The sequence below is a fragment of the Lepisma saccharinum genome, chromosome 15, assembly GCF_977018435.1.
Source record: "Lepisma saccharinum chromosome 15, izLepSacc3.1, whole genome shotgun sequence".
NCBI lineage: Eukaryota > Metazoa > Arthropoda > Insecta > Zygentoma > Lepismatidae > Lepisma > Lepisma saccharinum.
Genome location: NC_139243.1, coordinates 24764485 through 24786660, shown reverse-complemented (window position 1 = coordinate 24786660; position 22176 = coordinate 24764485). Strand labels below are relative to the sequence as shown.

Here is a 22176-nt window from a genome sequence, read left to right as displayed (position 1 = left end):
AAAATGTAAGAAATAGACATTATCTTAGTTAGAAATGCATTATTTCACCTTAAGAAATGTTCCGCATTCCAAAATAGTATGTTAGCAATGTAAAAAGTTCAAAATATATTATTTATAGGTGTCACCCCCATACTATAATAGTACCGAGGAGCAGCTCCTGAATTGTACTTATTATGCTTGGCCAACATCAAAATCCTTCATTTGTTGGAGAATTACCATCAGTAAATTATTTACAAAATCTTTGATTTTGTTTTCTGTTGTGGAGTTACCATTTTGCTTCATGCAAGCTTTCACTTTACCTGGCAAGTGAAAGTTATTTTCTTTGATTTTTTTAACCCTAGCATGAATTATCATCAATAATTTCTTGTAACTTGTGTGCAGTAATTGACCCAAATATGGGAAGTTTTAATGGAGCGAGTGGATTTTGCTCTATTAGATCACAAGATAGAAAAGTGAAGGCAATTTGAATTTTTAAAAAAATTAAGATCTTGAGAAAATAAGTATAAAAAATTCTATGGATGCATTTGACACCAAATATTAGATCACAATATTTTCACAAATCTACTAAAAAACTATCAACAACTAAATCACACTGCACCTGTAGAAATCCTGAATGCAAAATAAAATTCTGAATGAACAATAAATACTAATAAAATAATAGAAATTTAGTAGTTCCTTCTCAAGTCTTAATTTAATTTGTGTGTCTAATTTACATGATTATAATGTACACATTACTTGTACTTTACATGAAAACTAGGAAAATACAAAAACAACCCTATGGGCAAATGAATAAATAAATGGACATATTTACTTAGTAAGCCCACATTTATTTTTACAACAGAAGCAATCACCTTGCTAGTTTAGTAGTTACATAACATTTTTAGTGCCACTCAAACAGCAAATTAACAACAATAAAACTGTGCATGCAAATACATATAATGAATTTATTGCAAACACAAACAACACACAAAGTTGATATAAATCACTATATACTCTGACTGTTTAAAAACGTATTTCTTGGATACTGACCATTTTCTCCAACTGCTTAAAAACTGCACTAAAGTATGGGACCCCATTTGTGCTGCAATATATAAAGTGAATTAAAAATTGATACCTAATTAGATATTTACAATATTTGTTATTTTGTATTTGCTTAATACATGACTATTTTCTCAGTATTTTTCCATTTTGGTCTTTGGTATGGTTTGCAAAAATGACATGCCACACTTTCGTGGACGTTAATCTAGAAATTATGCAAAATCGAAGTTTCCATTTATTTTACACCAATATTGTGAGAAAAACCTATTTGATGATTACATAACCAATATTTTAATATTCTGATGAAATTCTTGAATAATTTTGAAGAAAAATCTGGTAAATTGATACTTGTAATTGCAGTGGAATACTCACTCACTAATATTAATCAATACTTTGAACAACTTTTCATTGTTTCAAGCTGTGGAATAGCAGCTGCCCCTGCATGCCCCGCAAAGCAGGGGGGGGCGAGGTGTAGAGGCCCCACTATGTTCTCTCTCTGTACTTCTGAAATTTTATGTAATCTTAGAAATTCAACAGAAATTGTAGCTTATTTTTAAAAAATGGATTTACGAAACAGAAATCTGGTTCCCAGTAACATATCATGTGATGATGTCTGTGATAATAAGAAGTGGCGTATTGTCTCAGCCAGAGTGGCCCGGCCAACTTGACATATGGGTTTCCTCCTAAGTGCATAATTAACTTACTTGCTCACAGATGGCAATCAATAGGAATATTCTCTCATTTCATACCTTTCTACGTGGTTTGCCATAAACTTAGTGTAGTGTAATACAGTCATGAATCCAGTAGAAAGATTCAGTTGCTCAACCAGTCTATGCCATATTGTTACACAATACCTAAATAAACAAACTTATAAAAAGTGCTCTGAGATGTAAATTGTACGAAACTAGAAGAGATGACAAGCTGGTGAATGCATCAAAGCAATCCCTTGATCTTCACAATATTTCTTGAATTCAGCAGATTGGAAGGGAGGACCATTATCCGTAACTAAGGTGTATGGCTGATTATACCTTGAACTTAGTCTTGACATAAATCCATTTAATACATCTGTTGTGTATTTGGAACACACGCAGATTGCACTCAAGGTGTCGAATAGATTATCAATGATAAGCACTCATAATTCAACATTATTTAATTGATCACAAAATTCCATTCAACAAACTATAATGAACTCCATTTATACAAGACAAAACACCATCTGTTTTTTACCTACATTTTGACAACTTCAAAGGTCTTATAAACCATACAGACTATTTACGCAATAAGCGTCACACATACGACATTCCCCCACGTCGATGAAATTTTGCATTAGCAAAATTTTGGTTTTATGTCTTTACTTCTTTTAACCATAATCACTCAAATCCAATCTGTCAGGTGGTTTTCTTTGCCTCTGACTTCTCCTTAACACTCTTGACTCTGCTGCTTCACGTCTATCTAAATCTATGTTACCTCTTGCAGCTTCTTCCACCACTTCATGATTGTCTCCTCTCTCGTAATCCTTAAACGTATCATTCGCATCTAAATATCTTCCTTCGTGGACTTCTGAAGATGCGTCATTATTCTTATCGCCTGTTTCATCACTATCATGATGATATCCTCTATCATTTTCTCTCACATTTCTCCATTTTATCTGGTTTCCATGCACTAACTTAACATCTTTACCAACTTTAATATACCAAGTATATGTCCCTGCTCTCCGAACAACTTCACCTTGAACATAGGATGCACCACTGGAATCTCGGTTGGCAAGTTTCACCCAAACTTTGACACCTCCTCTGGTATCCTCGCGTTTGCCTTTATCAGGAATATCCTGCAACCGACCTATATCATCTTTCGGTCTCGGTTCAAATGCATACATCATTTCAGCAGGAGATTTCAAATTAACGGTGTTTGGAGCCATTCGGACACAATGTAGCACATCCAGCAAAGCATTATTTAAATCAAAATGCTTGTCATCTCTTCTAGTTTCGTACAATTTACATCTCAGAGCACTTTTTATAATTTGTACGTGTCTCTCAGCTTGTCCATTACTAGCCGGATGATAAGCTGGTGAATGCATCAAAGCAATCCCTTGATCTTCACAATATTTCTTGAATTCTGCAGATTGGAAGGGAGGACCATTATCCGTAACTAAGGTGTATGGCTGATTATACCTTGAACTTAGTCTTGACATAAATCCTTTTACATCCCTGAATGATGTAGAAGATACAACTTCACATTCTGGCCATTTTGTAAATGCATCAACAACGAGAAACAACACTTTTCCTTGAAAATAGAAAAAATCCATGTGTGCTCTCTCCCACGGCTTAGTTACCTCCTTCCAATCATTGTATTCTTTCTTTTTGGTGTCAGGTTTTACAGCATTACAAACGTTGCACGATTTTACGTGATCTTCAACGCATTTGTCTATACCAGGCCACCAATATCTTTCACGCAATAGTAACTTCATTTTAACTACGCCATCGTGATTCTCATGAGCTTTCTCCAAAACTTGTTGCCTCATTGAATTAGGTACAATAACTCTAGAACTCCACAGCAATATATCTTCTTCACATTGTAGTTCATTTCTTCTTCTTCTCAGCGTTTCGAATTCACTTGCATCTATATTTGGATCCTTAATCTTAGATTCTGGCCAACCTTCCATAACGTACCTTTTGACCTGTTTCAACATCATATCTTGTTCTTGCAAACTTCGGAAGACATCTTTCAGATGATCCATGAGCTTCATTGCACTTACAAACTGAATACCGTCGAAATCAACTGTTTCCCCTTGCAATAGTAACCTTGACAACAGATCCACTAGTTCAACATTTTTCTTGTACACAATTTCATATTCATAATTAGCCAAGAACAAACACCAACGTTGAATCCTGGATGAAGCCATAATGGGTATAGCCTTTCCATATTGAAGTAGTTGTTTGGCGGGTAGTGAATCAGTCCATATTTGAAATTGCTTTCCATAAATATATTTTCTAAATCTCTTCACGGCAAATATAATTGAAAGAGCTTCCTTTTCATGATGAGGATAAGCCATTTCATGTTGCGAAAGAGTAGTAGATGCACACTCTATTGTTTTCAATTCACCGTTAATTCTATGGCATATCTGAGCTCCTAGACCATAGCTCGAAGCGTCGCATATGATTACTGTATCCTTGCTAGGATCAAACGGAGTTAAAGTTTCGGATGACTGCAGTGCTTCCTTAACCTTTTTGAACTGACTTTCACAGTCATCACTCCAATTCCAATGCACATTCTTCTTTAATAAATTGTACAAGGCTGGAATCAGTATGGCCATATTTGGAATGCACCTTCGAAAAAATTTAATGCCTCCCAAAAACGACTTCAATTCCTTCACGTCGTGCGGACGTGGACAATTAAGTAATGCATCAATCTTGCACTGGCAAGGTTTAATTCCTTCCGCAGAGATTTCATATCCTAAGTATTGAATGGATGATTTAAAGAACTTGCACTTTTCCAAATTAACCTTCACGTTATATTGTGCTAACCTGTGCATGACCTCAATACATCTGCTAACCGTTTCATTCAGTCCAGATCCACAAATTAGAATATCGTCTTGATATGGAATTACATAATGCAGACCTTGCAATATCTGTTCAATTACTCTCTGAAATATTTGAGACGAAATTTTAACTCCAAACGGTAATCTTGTGTGTTGTAATAATCCCCATGGCGTGTTCATTACAAGCAACCTTTTTGCTTTTTCACTCAAAGCTATTTGCCAATAAGCTTTTTGTAAATCCAAACTAACAAATACGGCATTTCCTCTAACTTTCTGGAAAATATCCTCTAACATTGGTAGGGGATAAGAAGCATTTTCTACATATTTGTTCAATGTACTTTTTAGATCGCAACAAATGCGTAAATCTCCATTTTTCTTTTTAATGACAACCATCGGACTGGCCCATTCACTAGTATTGACTTTTTCATAAATGCCATTTTCTATCAATTTATCCAATTCTGATTTTACTTTATCTTTAATTCCATAAGGTACATTGTAAAATCTCTTAAAAATTGGAGTTGCGTCAGGTTTTAATGGAATATCAGCTCGAAAATCTTTTATAGGCAAGCTTAAATCGCCATCAAATGTAGAATGAAATTCTTCCTTTATAATATCAACGATCCCTTGTACATTATTAGTTTTTATACAATTGTCACATTTATTTAATATATGCTTGACATTACGAACATCAGAGTTCATTGCATTATTTCCTGTGACATTGTGTGCAATAATATCAGACTGCGGAGAACTAGTTCCCCTTGCACAAATTTCATTCAACTCACAATGTAACTTTGGTATCATAATTTGAATCCAACTTCTTCCTAAAAGCGGATATTCTAAATGACAGTTAATTATGTACAAATCTAGACAATAGAACTGATTTATCCACGCAACATTCACATTAACTTTTCCCAGTAAAGGTATTACATTATTATCAGCACCTTTCAATGTACAGTTAGGTTCAGACATTTGTACATTTTGCAGAAATTTTTGATAAAAATCTTTACTAGCTACAGATGCATAGGATCCAGTGTCAATCTCAAACTTGGCTTCATGACCATGTACATTAATATCTATTAAATATGTACGCTGGTTAATGTTGGAATCTAGTTCCCTTGTATACACTTTTATATAATTTTCCGAATCGTTGACCACATGTTGTGATGATTGAAGTTTGGATGCATGATCCACGATTTCTTCTTTATCAACTTTACTATTAAAGTTGATTTGAGTATCATTAGAATGCGTAAAAATAGTGGCAATAAATAAATCTTGAGTTGCAGCTGTGTTTGTTGGACTAGCTTCAGAGTTAGGTGCGGATTCTAACTCAGTTGTATGAGCAACAAATTTGTTATTGAGTTCATAATTTGTGGATTTTCTACGTTCAATGTTAATCCTTTTATAACATTTCACATAATTATGGCCTTGCTTCCCACAAAACGAACAAAAACTTCCTTCATAATGCCCTTGCACTTTGGACTTTGATTTATATGATTTTGAATTATTACCTTGACCATGAAGATTACTTTGCTGATTGCTAAATTTGGAATCAATCTCATTTTTACGTGAAACGTTATTCGCTTCATGAAATCTTCTGTCATTGCCCTTGCACTTAATATTATTCATTGTGCCTTTTAAGTTCACTTCACGGTAATAATCCTTCATATCACACTCGAGTTTTTCCATTTGTCTAGCTAACTCAAAAGCTTTCTGGAATTCCATGATATTTTCTGCTATTATTTTCTTCCTAATAACGTCAGACCTTAAACCGCTCACGAACGTGTCAAAGAATGCAATAGGTAAAAACTCACCATATCCACATGCTTCACCTATCTTTCAGAGCCTTCTTGTAAAATCTTCAACCTTCTCCACATCCAATTGCGTACATTTTCTTAACTTTAGGCGTTGCACTATAAAATTACTACTTGGATTGTAATAAGAAATGAGCCTCTCATAAATTTCTTTGAACGATTTCTTCTCTGGTAGTATTGGAGAGAACAACTCGCGTAACACTTCATAAGGTTTGGCGCCAATTACAGATATGAATCTAGGAACTTTGCTTTTCTCAGATATGTTGAAAACTCGGCAATAATTATCATATCTTTCCAAATAAGAGTTAATGGTTCCTTCATCTGGATCATATTTGTCAAATCCTGGCACGTACGACATGATGCCTACAGCAACGATTAAATCCAATTAATCATAGACCAAAACTCACCTAAATCTGTACTACGCCCTTAAATATTTTCCTCGTCGCCATTTAATACATCTGTTGTGTATTTGGAACACACGCAGATCGCACTCAAGGTGTCGAATAGATTATCAATGATAAGCACTCATAATTCAACATTATTTAATTGATCACAAAATTCCATTCAACAAACTATAATGAACTCCATTTATACAAGACAAAACACCATCTGTTTTTTACCTACATTTTGACAACTTCAAAGGTCTTATAAACCATACAGACTATTTACGCAATAAGCGTCACACATACGACAGAATCCAGTAGAAAGATTCAGTTGCTCAACCAGTCTATGCCATATTGTTACACAATACCTAAATAAACAAACTTGATAATTCATGATCTTTCTTTCATCAGTAATATTTAAAGTGTAACTTCCCATAAAATATTTTCAAGGGTTCCCCAAGCCTCAATATGAAATTGAAATAAGTTTTGAGATAAATTTCCTCCCAAAACCTCAGGAGGTGGAGCTCAGGGGAAATTATCCCTTTTCCCTTAGGTCCAGTAGCTCCTATTCCGCCATGCTGAGTATACAGTGTTCGAAGTGAAAATTCTTAGCTGTGAATGTGCTTGTTCGAGTTAGGGGATAGAAGGAAGGATTCTTATATGGATCAACGTGAAGGCAACGCAGTAGTTGGAGAAGGATGCTCATGCAAATTATTCTAGCTGGCAGAATGCTTTGTGATTTTTCCTTAGCTGGAGGATAGCATTCCTCTGCATACCTTACACCTCCCCCTCCCCCCACACACTCTTTGATCACTGATGATCTATTAACAAAATTGTTCTTGTTTCATGAAAAAGTCTTTAAGAAATATCAGTGGTATTTTATATCGAAAAGAAGTGGCATCGTTAAGATTATGAATAAGAATTTTGAGGTCCATACTAACACCAAAATTAAACACCATGCCTGTGACTGAACCCCTTTTTTTGGGGCGGGGGTCCAGTCCCATTCAATCCATTTCATTGAGTGACAAATTTTCAGTGAATAGAGTCCCATCGCCACTTTATTATCTATATCTCAAGACTGGAGTCGACTGCTATTTCTTCACAGCAGATTGCAATTGACCTTATGATGTTAGGTCACCATCGACAATCTAGAGCCCCGGTTCAACTCCCATAACTAAAATGATAAGTTTGCTTGAGTATATGACTCAATATTGGTATTAGAAGCATAATGTGAACGACTCTTACATTGAAACTTGGCCGGGCGCAGCCAGGGGCTGGCTTTTGGGGCTGAAGGAACATTCACATAAAAGTCCAAAAAGGAGTGTTTACTATCCTTTAAACAATTCCCCAAAACAGTACGTTTGAAATATATATCTATTATATGTAATCTATTTTTAAAAAAGTTTCAAACAAAAAATACAAAGGATCAGGAACAAAAATATTTAGCTGTGTGAAGTTTCGCCCTGCTCCAAAAAGGAATCCTGCCTGTTCTGCTACAATGAAGTAAGAGAAAATATATTCTAATTTCATCCTCCAGATATTTATCAGAGATTCAGGTAAAGAAAAAAGATGCTATGCACCATGCCATGATGGCGTACAGAGGGTGTGGGGTTAGGGCCCCACACTTTCTTGATCACGGCCGAAGGTGGGGGTGGTGTGATCAACGCCACACCCCTGGCCACCTTTACCCCCCATAGTTTCCTCCAGGTACCCTGTTTCAGAGATTCAGACCATCCTGATTTAGTTTCGAGAAACTACTACACTGATATATTGCCTAAATCGATGACAAAAAATGGAAAGGCAGAGTATTTGCGGTAAAAGTTAATTTATTTTACAAGAGGGGCACGTGGGGGGGGAGGAGTAGCTTAACTACTGTGCATCTGTCCCACTCTGGCATCATCTCGATATTTTTTTTCACTAAAGGAGCCCCCAAAATTTTACTTGCAAGGGGGGGGGGGGGCAGAGAACTGCATTATGCCACTGGTTTGAAGCATCAGTATCAGTAGCTGTTGGCATTGGTATGGGTGTTGGTTCAAAGTGCTATTGGCTCTGCCCTATTTCACCATTTTTTTCATTGTTGTGATTAACCCAAGACGTAGGAAAGCAATGTAAAATAAGCAAACTGGAAAGATACACGCACAGAGAGAGAGAGAGAGAGAGAGAGAGAGAGAGAGACAGAGAGAGAGAGAGAGAGAGAGAATATGAGCATGTGCCTATCATTGAATGGAAGACTTTGCAGGCAGTTTCCGGACCCCAAACTGTACAATAAATTGTCGCTGGCACGCCTTTATGGATTCCGTTTTCGAGCACGTGCAAACTATTAAACACACGCTGTTCCAGTGAGTACCGACTCATACTGTAGTGCTTTGTTACTGTACTGTAATCATGAACCACTGATTGTAAGCACAAACTTTCTACCGAACCCAAAAAACATGAACCACTATCAGGTGCATCACAACACCAGGACCAAGAACTCAGACTGAAAGCACACATCCATACAAATGGCATTTAACGGCAGAATTGCCCAGATGCACGTTCATGCCCAAGCAAGGACTAGCACTAGAAAGACTGTGGCGCCATCTCCAATGATGCCAACAAGCTACTCATACACCAAGGTATGTCTGTAACAAATTTAATTATATTATGACCACTAGTTTGATTTTTATAAGCAAAAATCAGGTACTGAGAGCAAGTGAAACACATTGTACTAAAACCTCAACCCATTCTCTAAGTGATGAAGCAATCACAATAATTTAATTATGATAGACAATTGTGGGAAATGCTATCCAGTGCATTATCATTTCTGTATCCATTCCTTATATTTGCTAGTCTTTTCTTTAAATGAGGTTATGGAATCTATGTCATTATATTCGCAAATAAACAACAAATCACTCAAGATACCACGTACAAAGAGAAAAATACAAGTAAGTATAGTATTCACCTTTCAAAAAGTCCATTGTAACTTTCAAGTGCTTTCCGCAAGTCGACCAGGAGGAGAGTAATTAGATGAGTTAATCCTTGCAAGACTACATCTGCAGTTGCAGCTTCAGACTGATGCTGTTGATGAATTTCTTCATACCTAGAAAATCAAATGTACTTTCACATGACTTATGCACTTTAACAAATGGTTACATGTCTTCTCAATAACTATTAAATAGCACATGTTACATATTTGTTGCTATTATGTTTAACCATTCATTTATACGAGGATGAATCAAATATAAACAGGAATTTCTTTCGCACAGGCAGGGAAACTGTGGTACAGCCATGTGGTCTTGAGGTGGTGATGGTGGGGGTGTGTAGAGTCTGTTTCCTCCCTGGAGTCCTTGCCAACTCTCCACATCAGTCAGTAGCTTGATGAGTTAGCAAGAGGTACACCCGTCTGTTGCACAATGCATCATATTCAAATTTCTTACAAAAGAAGGGGTAAAATTAGCTGAAATTTTGACGAGACTTCGAGCTCAGTTTGGGGAGTCAACTCTTTCAAATACCCGTGTTTATGAATGGTACAACATTTTTTTGGGAGGACGAGAAACTGTGGAAAATGAAAGACATCAATGGCGGCCAAAGACAAGCATCAGTCAGGAAAACATTCAGGCTGTTTAGGATCTTATTGAAGGTGACCGTCGCTTGACAGTAAGTTAAATTTCTTCTGCAGTGGGCATAAGCTATCATAGTGCTTACGCGATCATTCATTACAACTTGAGCTACCAAATTATCAACTCCTGGATAGTGCTAAGTCTGCTTATTGGACCAAATGATGTGCCACACCCTCAGAAATGTCCTGCTGCTTCATGACAATGCCAGATCTCTTCAAGCAGCTACAATATGTGACAAACTGGAGGAAATTCATTGGACACCACTTGAACATCCTCGATACAGTCCAGACTTTTCCTCCTGTGACTACCATTTGTTTTGGCCACTGAAAGAAGCACTGGGAGGTAAGAGTTTTGAGGATGATGCAGGAGTGGAGGAGTTCATGTGCAACCTGCTGCGCACATATCTGTCGACTTTCTGGGACAATTGGATTGCCAAACTCTCTATCCGCTGGCAAAAGTGCATTTCAGTTCCAATGAGCTATGTAGAAAAGTAATGCATTTGTTTTGTTTTTGTATTATGTTTCATAAATTATGAAAAACAAATTCCCATTTATATTTGATTCACCCTCGCATAAAGAAGGAGCAACAGTGATTTGGATGGAGTCAATTAAAACTTTAATATTTCCTGTAGAAATTGTAACTAATTTTCAACTATTAATTCAACACCAAATTTAATAGTTGTGTTTGCAATGGCAGTAAAAGGCTAAACACATAACCATGGAATTAGGTGGGTGGCTGAAGTTTGCACTGTTGCCATGTAGGAGCACAACCCAGTGTGTTCAGAGGTTTAGGAGAAGTCCAACATGTAGATATGGGACTCCATTTCTGGGGCCTGTAACAAACTTTCAATTCACACGATCACCAGCCCTGTATCAAATGGGACTCAAAAGTGCCCTGGATAGAGGTCGGTCTGACGCTCAAACTAGGAAACACAGCCAGAGGAAAGGCATCGGGTCATTGGGAGATGTGGCAATGAGAAAGCAAAATACAGTGGTTCCTCTATAATCCGGCACATTGCCAATCAGGCCCCTCCAGTAGTCTGGCTTTGAGCGAGTGTGGAGCGTCATAGAGAAAACAAGTTACTATGTACATATTTTGTAATATTTTGTGCAATAAACATAGGTTTTGCTATTAAAATTCATTTTTTTTTTAAATGAACCTCCACTAATCCGGCGTTTTCATTAATCCAGCAGTCTTCTGGTCTGATATCTGCTGGATTACTGAGGGATTACTGTAGTAAAATGTTGCTTTTTAAATATTTTAGAGAAGAAGTAAAAAAAGTTAGAATATTCACATATTTGAGCAAAATTAGTCAAGTGACACCATGAAACAGCTGGAAATATGCCAGAGATTCGCTAAGTTTAGCGCATTGAAAGGAGAGCCCAGTCCTACTCCCTGTGCCCAACCATCATGCTGTATTTCCTGTTGAGTGCAATGGTGTCTGGCAACCCAGGTAATTTGCAGCAGGTCTGCGAATCCAAGGTCCTTCGGCTGCTTTTCCCCAACTCTTGACGGTCTGGTCATAAGAGACCTTTTTTTCAGCCCCCTTGTTTACAAACACAGCAGGTTTTCTGTGACGTCATCAAGATGAAACCTCTCAGAAGGTCCAGCACTGTAAAGCATGCAACGCTCTTGTTTTTAAGAGAAAAATACATATTGAAGAGCATCGCAATTGCAACACAACTTGCACAGAATACATGAAAGTAATGATGCATAGAAAAAAAATATAAGTAAGCAAAAGCATAAGTTTCCCCACGGTTAGTGCTAGAAAGAACTGGAAAGAAAGTAGTTCTGGATTCATTGTATTTCCTTCATAGCATTTATCCTTCTCATTTTTTTTTTGGATCCTGCTGTTCAAATATCGATTTCGGAAAAAAATGTTCTTGTTTTACAAAACACGAAGTACTTCATGTTGTTTTGTGTTTACTATGCACATAAATTACAAGACTGATCAAGATTTTTGTTCTCGAGGTGTCAGACATACTTACTCAGATAGAACATTTTTTTCCTAGCACTAGGGATGGTAAAAAAATATCAGGATTCCAGAAAATTTAAAAATCTTGATTCTGAAATTTTACTACTCGGATTACGGAGGCAATCCAAATTTCGAAGACAGAGATTTAACAATTTTTCCTTTTTTCTCTGGTAGAATTTATTAAGAAAGTTTTGTCTTCCTTATTTTACGATCATATACTCTGTAGAAAAAAAATTGATTTGGACATCTCTACTTCACACGTCATGTACGAATACTGTTATAATCATTATCAATGTAGGAATCCCCCCCCCCTTTTGCCCGGGTTGAAAGAGTGACCCTGACGTTTGGCAAGTCTTGCACTGACTATGTAAAAATGTCACGCTTCGCCACTGAACACAGCCAGGTTGATGTTGCCACACAGTGCATGGGAATCAGACACTTTTGTTCTGATCTCGTTTTGCTTTTCCTATATGTGGCACCAGTGCAATTTTGACCAGCAACTTACTCCTACTTTCATAGCTGTGCATTTAGTCACGTTCTTCTGAATATCTTTAAAAAATGTGACATCATGAATAATTTAGGGTTGTGCATGGTTATAAAATTGCAAAAGTTTACTATTTTTGAGTAAGTGTCCACAGCTCTGAGATTGACCATGTTAATGTCTCCATAACAGAGAGGTCAGAATCAGTCACAAGTCCCACATCTGAATTCTGGTTCAAACGTGGACCATTTCATTATGTTTGTCCTAATATCCATTTCATCAATTCACTATTTATCCTCATCGTCATAATTAACCCAAGAGGTAGGTAGAAAGACAACGGAAAATAACATAAATAAAGGAAAAGAAAAGCAGACTTAAATTTCCAGAACTGAATGCCCCCACAGGAGTATCAAGCTTTACAACATTAACAGATTCAAAACTTAAGTTGTTGATGTGCTGTGCGTAACTGAATAAAACAAGTGAATAAAAAGTGGCTGAAATATAGGTCATACTAAGTTATACATTAGGCAATCAAAACATTCCAGAAACTATACAAGATTTACATAACCATAAAAATGCAATAATTGAGAAGATGCATCATAATAACATTCTTATACTTGCTAGTTGAAAATAAGCATTTTTTTCAGTAAGATCCAAGGCAATATGTAAACCTTATAATATTTTTACGTTCCAATATATACATGAAAAACAGTAGCATATTTTTATGATTCCAGGAGAAGCTGAAATTTAAAATATGCTAATTAGATACTTTGTAAGTTAACTCAAAAACTTAATATTTATTGAAACATGCAAGCTACATGATCATCCATCATTACAATGTCCAAGATAATACAGGGTTATTACAAAAGATCTTCCCAATTTCAGACACATGTAAATCAGATTTAATGAAACTCAGATATAAAAAGTTTATGTCAATGTAAAGATTAGCTCATAAAGTTTTATTTCATATCATTTGCAATATGGTTGGTAACACTGCTACTGCATAATAACCAGTGGCGTCGCTTGAGGTTCGCATACTAGTGTTCACAATAATGTTTTTGTACTGAATGCAAATTTACTCCTATCCCTTGTAAATTCATATTCAATTGAAAAAATGAGAATAACAGTTCAATTCATATTTTCAACAATTTCCCCCCCAAATCACGCTATATTTGAAGTAAAACAAGAAGGACATAGGAGAAATTGTCCCTCTCCCCATTAAAATCTGCCAGGTTTAGCGAATTGTTGCTAAAGTTTGCAACTATGTAGCACAGAACTATTCGAATCCCCCTAGACAGCATATGCTGCACTTGGGTGCCGAATGTAAGAAGTATTGTTGCTTGCATCAGTGTTCGCACAGTGAAGTGAACATCTTCGGAGTATAGTGGCAACAGCCTCTTAGCTGTCAGCTCTATGCAATGCACACAGCAATTGTGTTCAACGCCCTCCGTGGAACACTGTAGTGTGTCAGTGTTTATCTAAAAATGTTATCAGACGTGAAAGAAGTCAGTAAATTGTGTGCATATACTCGTACATCAAACATAGTATTTTTTTCGAATAAATATGCGTATGTGTGTGTGTGTGTGTGTGTGTGTGTGCGTGCGTGCGTGTGTGTGTGTGTGTGTGTGTGTGTGTGTGTGTGCATTTAATATGTACACAATTTAAGATATATATACATGAGTGTTCACGTGCTCATGCGAACATTATCAGGCGACGTGCCTGATAATAACTACAAGAGAAAATGGCTGCCAGCAAAGACAGGAAAGCATTTTGTATGTTAGATTTCCACATCAGTCTGTTATTAGTGTGCAGCAACATTTCCATTAAAATTTTGGTGCAGATGCACCCAGCGGGCATTCAATTCATAAATGATACTCTGATTTTAAGCAAAGGGGATGCATCTGTAAGAGAAAGTCAACTGGCCACCTGTCAGAAAATGAGGAAACAGGTTTCCCATACAGCACACATCTCCAAGAGACGTCCATAGGATATCCACAATGTGCAGATCACATCCATGTATATTGTGGATATTCATTGGATGTCTATGGGATATCCCATCCTGGACATCCAGAGAATCTCCCATCCTGGATATCCCATGGACATCCCATGAATATCTAGTCCTGGATATCCATGAGATGCCTATGGGATCCCATCCTGGATTTCTAGAAAATCTCCCATCCTGGATATCCATAGGACATCCCGTTCTGGATATTCATGGGATATGTGGTATTACGTCCACGTGTTATCAAAAAATTGACATAAATGTTTTGATATCCTTGTAAAGATTCAGTCATAGTATATAGTCTCATTTATGTTAGCACTCAAACTCTTTTATGCAGTAATAAATCGTAAATTATAAACATCTCCCCTGGAATTGCAATGTTAGTAGGTCCATTGTCTTTTCAGCGAGTCACGCATGCGTGCCAAGCTGGTGAAAGTTGTCACGAGGCTTTCTTTGTGTCTTGTCTCGAACACAACGGAAGTTTGCATGAAGGTGTTGCCTTGTGTGGTAGTGAAGAATAATCTCTGCTTACTCTGCTTATGCGTATGAGTACAAAGTACTTTTCAGATGTGTGTGCATGTAAGTGTGTGTGTGTGTGAGTGAGTGAGAGAGAATGAGATCCAGAATTTCGGCACGAATATCCGGAAGACATCTATTTTACGTCTCCTGGATATGTGTGTGCTGTATTGGTTGATGTGTGTTGAGTTACCAAAGGGGCTCACATTGAACATTTGTGAGGTAATCAGGTAATGAAATAAAACTTTATGAGTTACTCTTTACATTGATATAACCTTTTTGTATATGAGTTCCATTAAATGTGATTTACATGTGTCTGAAATCGGTAAGATCATTTGCAATAACCCCGTATAAGATAATCCAATATCTTAACTACAAGGACAAAGGTACAGCTGTCCACTGTGAATTGTATCCTGTGATTAATGCACATAAGAGTTGTGGAGATAGGGTTCTCGATCTCAACCATAGTGGGGATGACAGGATCAGTACCACTCTCCACCCACTTGAATATAGAATAATATGTTGCAGTAATTTCATATATTTGCATGTTAATAATGTTGAATGTTGTAATGCTATTTTGGTGCTCATGCAAGTTACATATGTTACAGTTGCAGTGTACATTTTAAACAATTTGTTAAAATGACTATCTGCATTATATTGGAATCTCTTATAGGGTGAGTATAAGAAGATGAACTGAGACTTTTTGTACCCCTCTTAGTGGTGGCACAATTGTATCTGATGGACAATAACATTTCACAGTCACACAACCAGCGGCTGCTCAGTCTAAATATAGACTGTATCCTGACAAGTGTTAGGTGGGAGATTAACATACACTGAACCTTTCCCGCTAAATAAAGATATTATTATTATTATTATTATTCTGAGATAAAATTTTCCCCCGGGCAAAATGGATTTTTGGTGTCCTCTACTTTTCATCCTCCTCACCCCCCCATCATTCTACCCTGGTCTTTCACCTTCCTCGAATTAAAAAAATATGGTCATGGTATATATTTATGGTTTTAATTACAAAATCTTATTTTAAAACTACTTTAAGTGTTAAAGAAGACATTTATTGAAGGCATGTACGAGACACATGTAAAGAAAAATGGCCGATAATTTTTTACTTGGGACTGGCAACACTGACGAAGGTGTGAATGCACCGAAGCATGCTTTAGTATTCTGTACCTGCAACAGTGGTATATTTCTCAGTGTGGAAGTGCATACGTGTGAGTAGCAGGAAGTTGAAATGGCTGCTGTAATAGAAAATCCCGCCAAATGCGAGGTGAGGTCAGTGATTAGATTTCTCAACGCAAAAGGACTGATATTCATTGAGAATTGTGTGCCATTTATGGACCAACAGTAATGAGTGAAAGTAAGGTAAGGTGCTGTGCTTTTCGGGAAGGACGTTCAAATGTTCATGATGACGAGCAGAACGGCAGGCCTAGTGTTCAGACGGATGACCTTGTGCAACGTGTTGATGAGAAAGTGTGATCCGATTGCCTTTTCACCATTACTGATCTAGACAAGGAGTTTCCTGAAGTGTCTGATAAAACATTGCACCGAATTGTAATGGACAATCTGGGTTATCGCAAACTGTGTGCGATGTGGATGCCAATAATGTTGACAAACACTCACAAAGATGAAAGAATGAAATCAGCATGTGATTTTTTGTCCCCCTGGGAGAAGGATGGGGATGACTTGTTTTCTCACATAGTGACTGTAGACGAAACCTGGATATCGTACATCACTGGTGAGTCGAAGCAGCAATCCATGCAATGATGTCACTCTGGTTCACCAAAACCAAAGAAATTCAAGCAAACAGCATCACATCGCAAAATCATTGCAACCGTGTTTTGGGACCAAAAAGGTGTAATCCTCGTGGAATTCCTGGAACCGGGACGAACCATCACAGCAGATGTGTATTGCCAAACACTGTCTAATCTGCGACGTGCCATCCAAAACAGGCGAAGGGGAATGTTACGGTCTGGAATTCTGCTTATTCATGACAATGCCCACCCACACACAGCTGACAGTAATGTTGCGAAAATTCAAAAATTCCGACGGGAACATTTTAATCACCCACCATACAGTCTCGATCTTGCCCCAAGTGGTTACTTTCTGTTCCTTCACCTGAAAAAGTTGCTTGCTTTGCAACATTTCGATGATAGTGAAGTTTTCAAGACATCAGTTCTCGACTGACAGAGGTCCCAGGCAGCAGATTTCTATGAAGAAGGTCCAAAAAAACTTGTTCCATGGTACCAAAAATGCTTGGAGCATCATTGGGACTATGCAGAAAAATAGCCAAGGTATGCACTTGTATAGCATCAAAATAAAAATTTTCTTGCTTGATTTTATTCTCTGTAATAACCAATCGGCCCTTTTTTTTGACATGCCCCTCGTATTTATTTAATACCTACATAATGATTTGCTATTTTTTTTATGCAATATAAAGACCTTGGGAGTAAAACGTCACAGTGAATGAATGGATGTCTAAACACTGCAGGTAAAAGTGACAACAGTGCTTTGCCGAAAAACAGGTGGTGGCTCGAAACCAGATATGGGTCCAGTCGGCTTCCTCTGGGGTTCCGTCAAAGATGGCAAACTGGTGATACGTTCAGTACTTCAGCTATAACTGTAGATCCAGTCCCGATTAGCCTTTCTGTGCATAAAGTGGACTTAAAAAATAAACTCAAGTAAACAAATAGCTATGCTTATGTAACCAGAAATAAGGTTTTGGTGCTAATCAAGGGGGACGTCCCAGTTTAGTGAACCCCCCTTCCTGGATCACCCAAACTGTAAGATGCCCTTGCATACATAACTAAGAAAACAGAATTAATTGTCATAAAATTAATGATGCAGTAATACAGTTATAAATAGAAGCAAAGACTTTTATACCAATACTAGGTGTAAACCACTGTTTCAAACTGAACATTTGTTTTGTCCATCCCTCAAAACTTTCTGTACAGCCCATTTAACCTGTGTGCAAAATTTCTTGCTTGTATCAAAAAAATACACGATTCTTCAAAATATTGTTATGGATCTTCAGTACTATGAAGGATTGTGCTATATCTGAAAATAAGGGCTATGAATAAAAAAAAGTGTACACGTTATGACTTTGTCTTAGTTGTTTTGATATACATATTACAATTTAATTTCAGCAAGCAGTATGGTAAATAATTAACGTTAGAGAAAATACAGAAAAAAATTAATACTTATATATCCAAAATATTTGACGAAATCTTTACATGACATTAATACTACAATATTTTTAATGATAAATCTGTAAAAAATAGTCAATTGCATTGATTTGTGCTTATGTGCTTGAACATGATCTTCAAATGTGATCAATTAGTTTCTGCAGTGTTATCAAATAATTGTGAAATTTGCTTCAAATATTGAGATAAAGCAAATGCAGCTGGTATGTTTCAAACTTGCATGTGGAAGACAACATATAGTGCCTGTACAATATAAGCAGCAGAATTGTAAACATGAATGGCAAGTGATTTTGCAACATTGCATCATTATTAAACAACATGCCTTGGACCTTACCTCACGTAATTTTTAACATACCACTCTAACGTCCCCTTCTTCACTGCTCCAGTGATTTCTCCTCGAATTTCTTTGTTGAAGGGACAACATTTCCAGAAGGCCTTCATTGATGACAATAGGCCAAGACACCTATCCAATAGGAGAAAAGGAATACAATTATATTCATAGATTTTGTTTTAAATATCTGTCTTAAGACTAATGTGATATGTTTACCAGTAGCGTAGCATGAGCATTTCGGATGGGAACGCCAAGTTAGAAGGAAGGGTAGGCCTTTTTTTTTTTTTGCTTAAGAGTTTACTTATGGAATTAGCCGACATATGTATTGTCTATTTAAAATCACAATCTCATTGTGTTTATTACATTAAGTCAGCCAGGTTCCGATAAAACATGATCCATTGGAGCACTGGTGTTTTATACCATTTTTAATTTGATTGCTCAAGTCAGAAACACCGTACACCATTCGGAGTATTTTGCTCCACACGTAACACATGTGTAGCAAAACAGTATTTTATAATCAAGGAAACCTTTCAGCATGACGCAAGTAATTAAAAAACCTACCTGAATCACAAGCGCCTTTAGAACAACAGTAGACTTCATTGTTGTGGATGATACAACTATTGATTGATTTGGTTTATTTTACTTCGCTTTCTACCACTTTTGGCTAATCGCAAATATGAATATGAGTGATGATATTGATGGAGTTGATGAAGAGACAATCACAAAGAACAAACATGCGTAGGCTGGGATTCGAACCGGAAACCTCTGGCGTCTTAGCGCGCTGTGCAAAACACACTGACACGAAGGTGGGTGGATGATCCAACAATCGTACACTCTACTGACGTAATTAGTAGTAATTCAGAGTTTCAGACCACTGTTTATTGTATCTTGAGAATGCTGATAAACATTTTAAAATAATTTTGTCAAGAGATCATATGATGTTAAGAGTTTTGAAACGAATACTAAACATTTCCACTGGCACAATATTAGGCAGTTAGATACTAACGAAAAAAAATTTTTTTTAAATAAATAGTTTTGTGGGTTAGGTGGTAGAGCAGCCACAGGCTGAACTTCTACCACGAGGACTTTTCAACTTGTTTGACAAAAACTCTTTTGTTCTTTTAGTTTTTTATTGCACTTCACTGTTCTTGCGATAAATTACACGATGCAGTGGTCATTAAAGAAAGATACGTCAGTCAATATTGCGTATTGTAGCATCACACAGCACGAGCAGAGGCACGAGCGCGAAAAACCGGGTAGGAATTCTACTTCTGTCGTCTGCATCGGAAGTACAGTGCCTTGAATCGGAAGGCAGGAAAGGTCACATGGCCCCTAGAACCAATCAGGTCTCCGTACGCCCGCGTATGGCGAGAGCATTTTGCCCGTGCTGTAGAGATCCAAGCCACAAGCTTTCCCTCCTTCTCTCTGCCTACAGGCAGGCATGGTCCTGTACGCCAAACCTAGCCGCGTCCGGCAAGCAAAGACATTAGAGAAATGCTACAAGGAGAGCTGTTAGTGGAGCGTTGTAGACGGATCGCGAAAAATAGCTTTTATAATGCCATTATGCTCAAACATGTATATAATTAGTCACGTTTTACTTTATATTTACAGCATTTACGCATTTTTAAAATTTTAAATCAGGGAACGCCGGGCGTATGGGCGTATTGGGATGCTACGCTACTGATGTTTACTTATTCCTTACAAATACAAACAGGAATGTTATATCAATTGAAAGTACTTGGAAAAATTATGTTACAATACAAGCATTATATTGCATATTTACCATGAGTAGCACCAGGATATTGAATCTAGGATAATATTTCATACTGTTTGGTATGGATATTCTCTAGTGAAATTAATTATCTTTATATTTTATTTGTGATATTATAGATCTAACTTCTACGCCAATTCGTTTACCGTTACCTCTGCAGGACACTGGAACAGACTGCCCCCCGAAATCCAAGCCTCCTCCTCAATTGTAACATTCAAAAGACAATTAAAATTATACATGCTAAACAATTGGACCTAGATTAAATTCCCAGAAAGAAATACGTTATACATTTAGCCCACGAAATATGCTTTCTATGTAGGTACTTGTGTGTGAATGTGTGTTTGTGTGTGTGTGTGTGTGCATGTAGAAACTGTAATGCTTTTATTTTTAATTTCTTCTAAGCTACATTTTTTCATTGTGTTAGTAAAAATAATGAGCAATGTACGTAATTAATGGTTAATCCAGGGCTTGACTGCTCGTATTCAAACTGTATTGCTTTCATTTTTAGTTTCATTTTACTTTCACTACTTTACTTTTCTTTTATTATTTTATTTTTCATTTATCTTTTTTAATTTTTTAATTGTATACAATTTACTGCAAAGAAAAAAATGATCCCTGTAATTAATGGTTAAGTGGAAGAGAAGGCATTAATGCCTTAACTTCGCCATGTAAACAAAGTCGTAAATAAATAAATAAATAAATATGCAGCAAATACAAAGGTTGCTTTTAGGGAAGAACCCAGCAGCCAAAACATGATTATGAAATATCTAGCTAATACCTGATCAGGATTAGGAGGGACTTGGGGCCTACAGCTCTGGTGCTCCATCTGCAAAGAAGCCTAGGAAAATTGCCTTGGAGAGGGCCAAAAATTTAAGATAAAAGATATTTCAAACATAAAATACAACTAACACACATACATCTATTCCTATCTAATACAATAAGTAACTTATCAACAATTCAGATCAATAGGAAGCCCCCCCCCCCATTTTCCTTGTGCATAATATGAATAAAACCCAGTTCAAATTCCTACTAATAAAAAATTAAATTGATGCAGTTCATAATCCTTAAGCAAGAAATAATTTCAATCTCTAAATGGACATTTAGTATCTGAAACCTTGATTTTCCAACAAATTCCATTATTGTATTTGCAATTGTAATTTTGTTATTTTACATTGATCTTCTGCCACTTATCTTACTTATCATGAGCATGAAAATAAGTGGTGATTAGATAAGATAAAATGGATGAACGGACTCTCACAAAGAATGACCATGTTCATGCTCATGATTCAAATCTGGGAACTTTGGTGGCTAAATCGAAATATTACCACTTAATGTGCTCAGCTTCTGTGAAGGCTGCATACATTTATTTTAAAAAAATGTGTTTTCAAAACTGTTCAATGACCTTCAAGTTTAATTGTTCATTAATCTGTCACTGCACACATAAGTGAAGTCAACTGAGACAGGTCAAATATAAATTTTTACAAATAAATAGGTGATTAACTTCTCTGTCAAAACC

At 36.7% G+C, this 22176-nt stretch overlaps 1 protein-coding gene across 3 annotated transcripts in view; it reads right to left on the bottom strand.

The window, feature by feature from the left end:
• unc-13-4A (BAI1 associated protein 3) overlaps window positions 1-22176 on the bottom strand; it is a 747588-nt gene that overhangs the window by 57193 nt on the left and 668219 nt on the right. For 2 of the 3 annotated variants that reach the window (XM_083136749.1, XM_083136752.1), the window contains exons 13-15: window positions 18893-19021; window positions 9712-9849; window positions 1030-1081 (exon numbers count right to left, since the gene is read on the bottom strand). In XM_083136749.1, coding sequence (XP_082992875.1) covers window positions 1030-1081; window positions 9712-9849; window positions 18893-19021 — 319 coding nt within the window. The remainder of the gene's footprint in view (window positions 1-1029; window positions 1082-9711; window positions 9850-18892; window positions 19022-22176) is intronic. The other variant, XM_083136751.1, reaches the window with a different exon arrangement.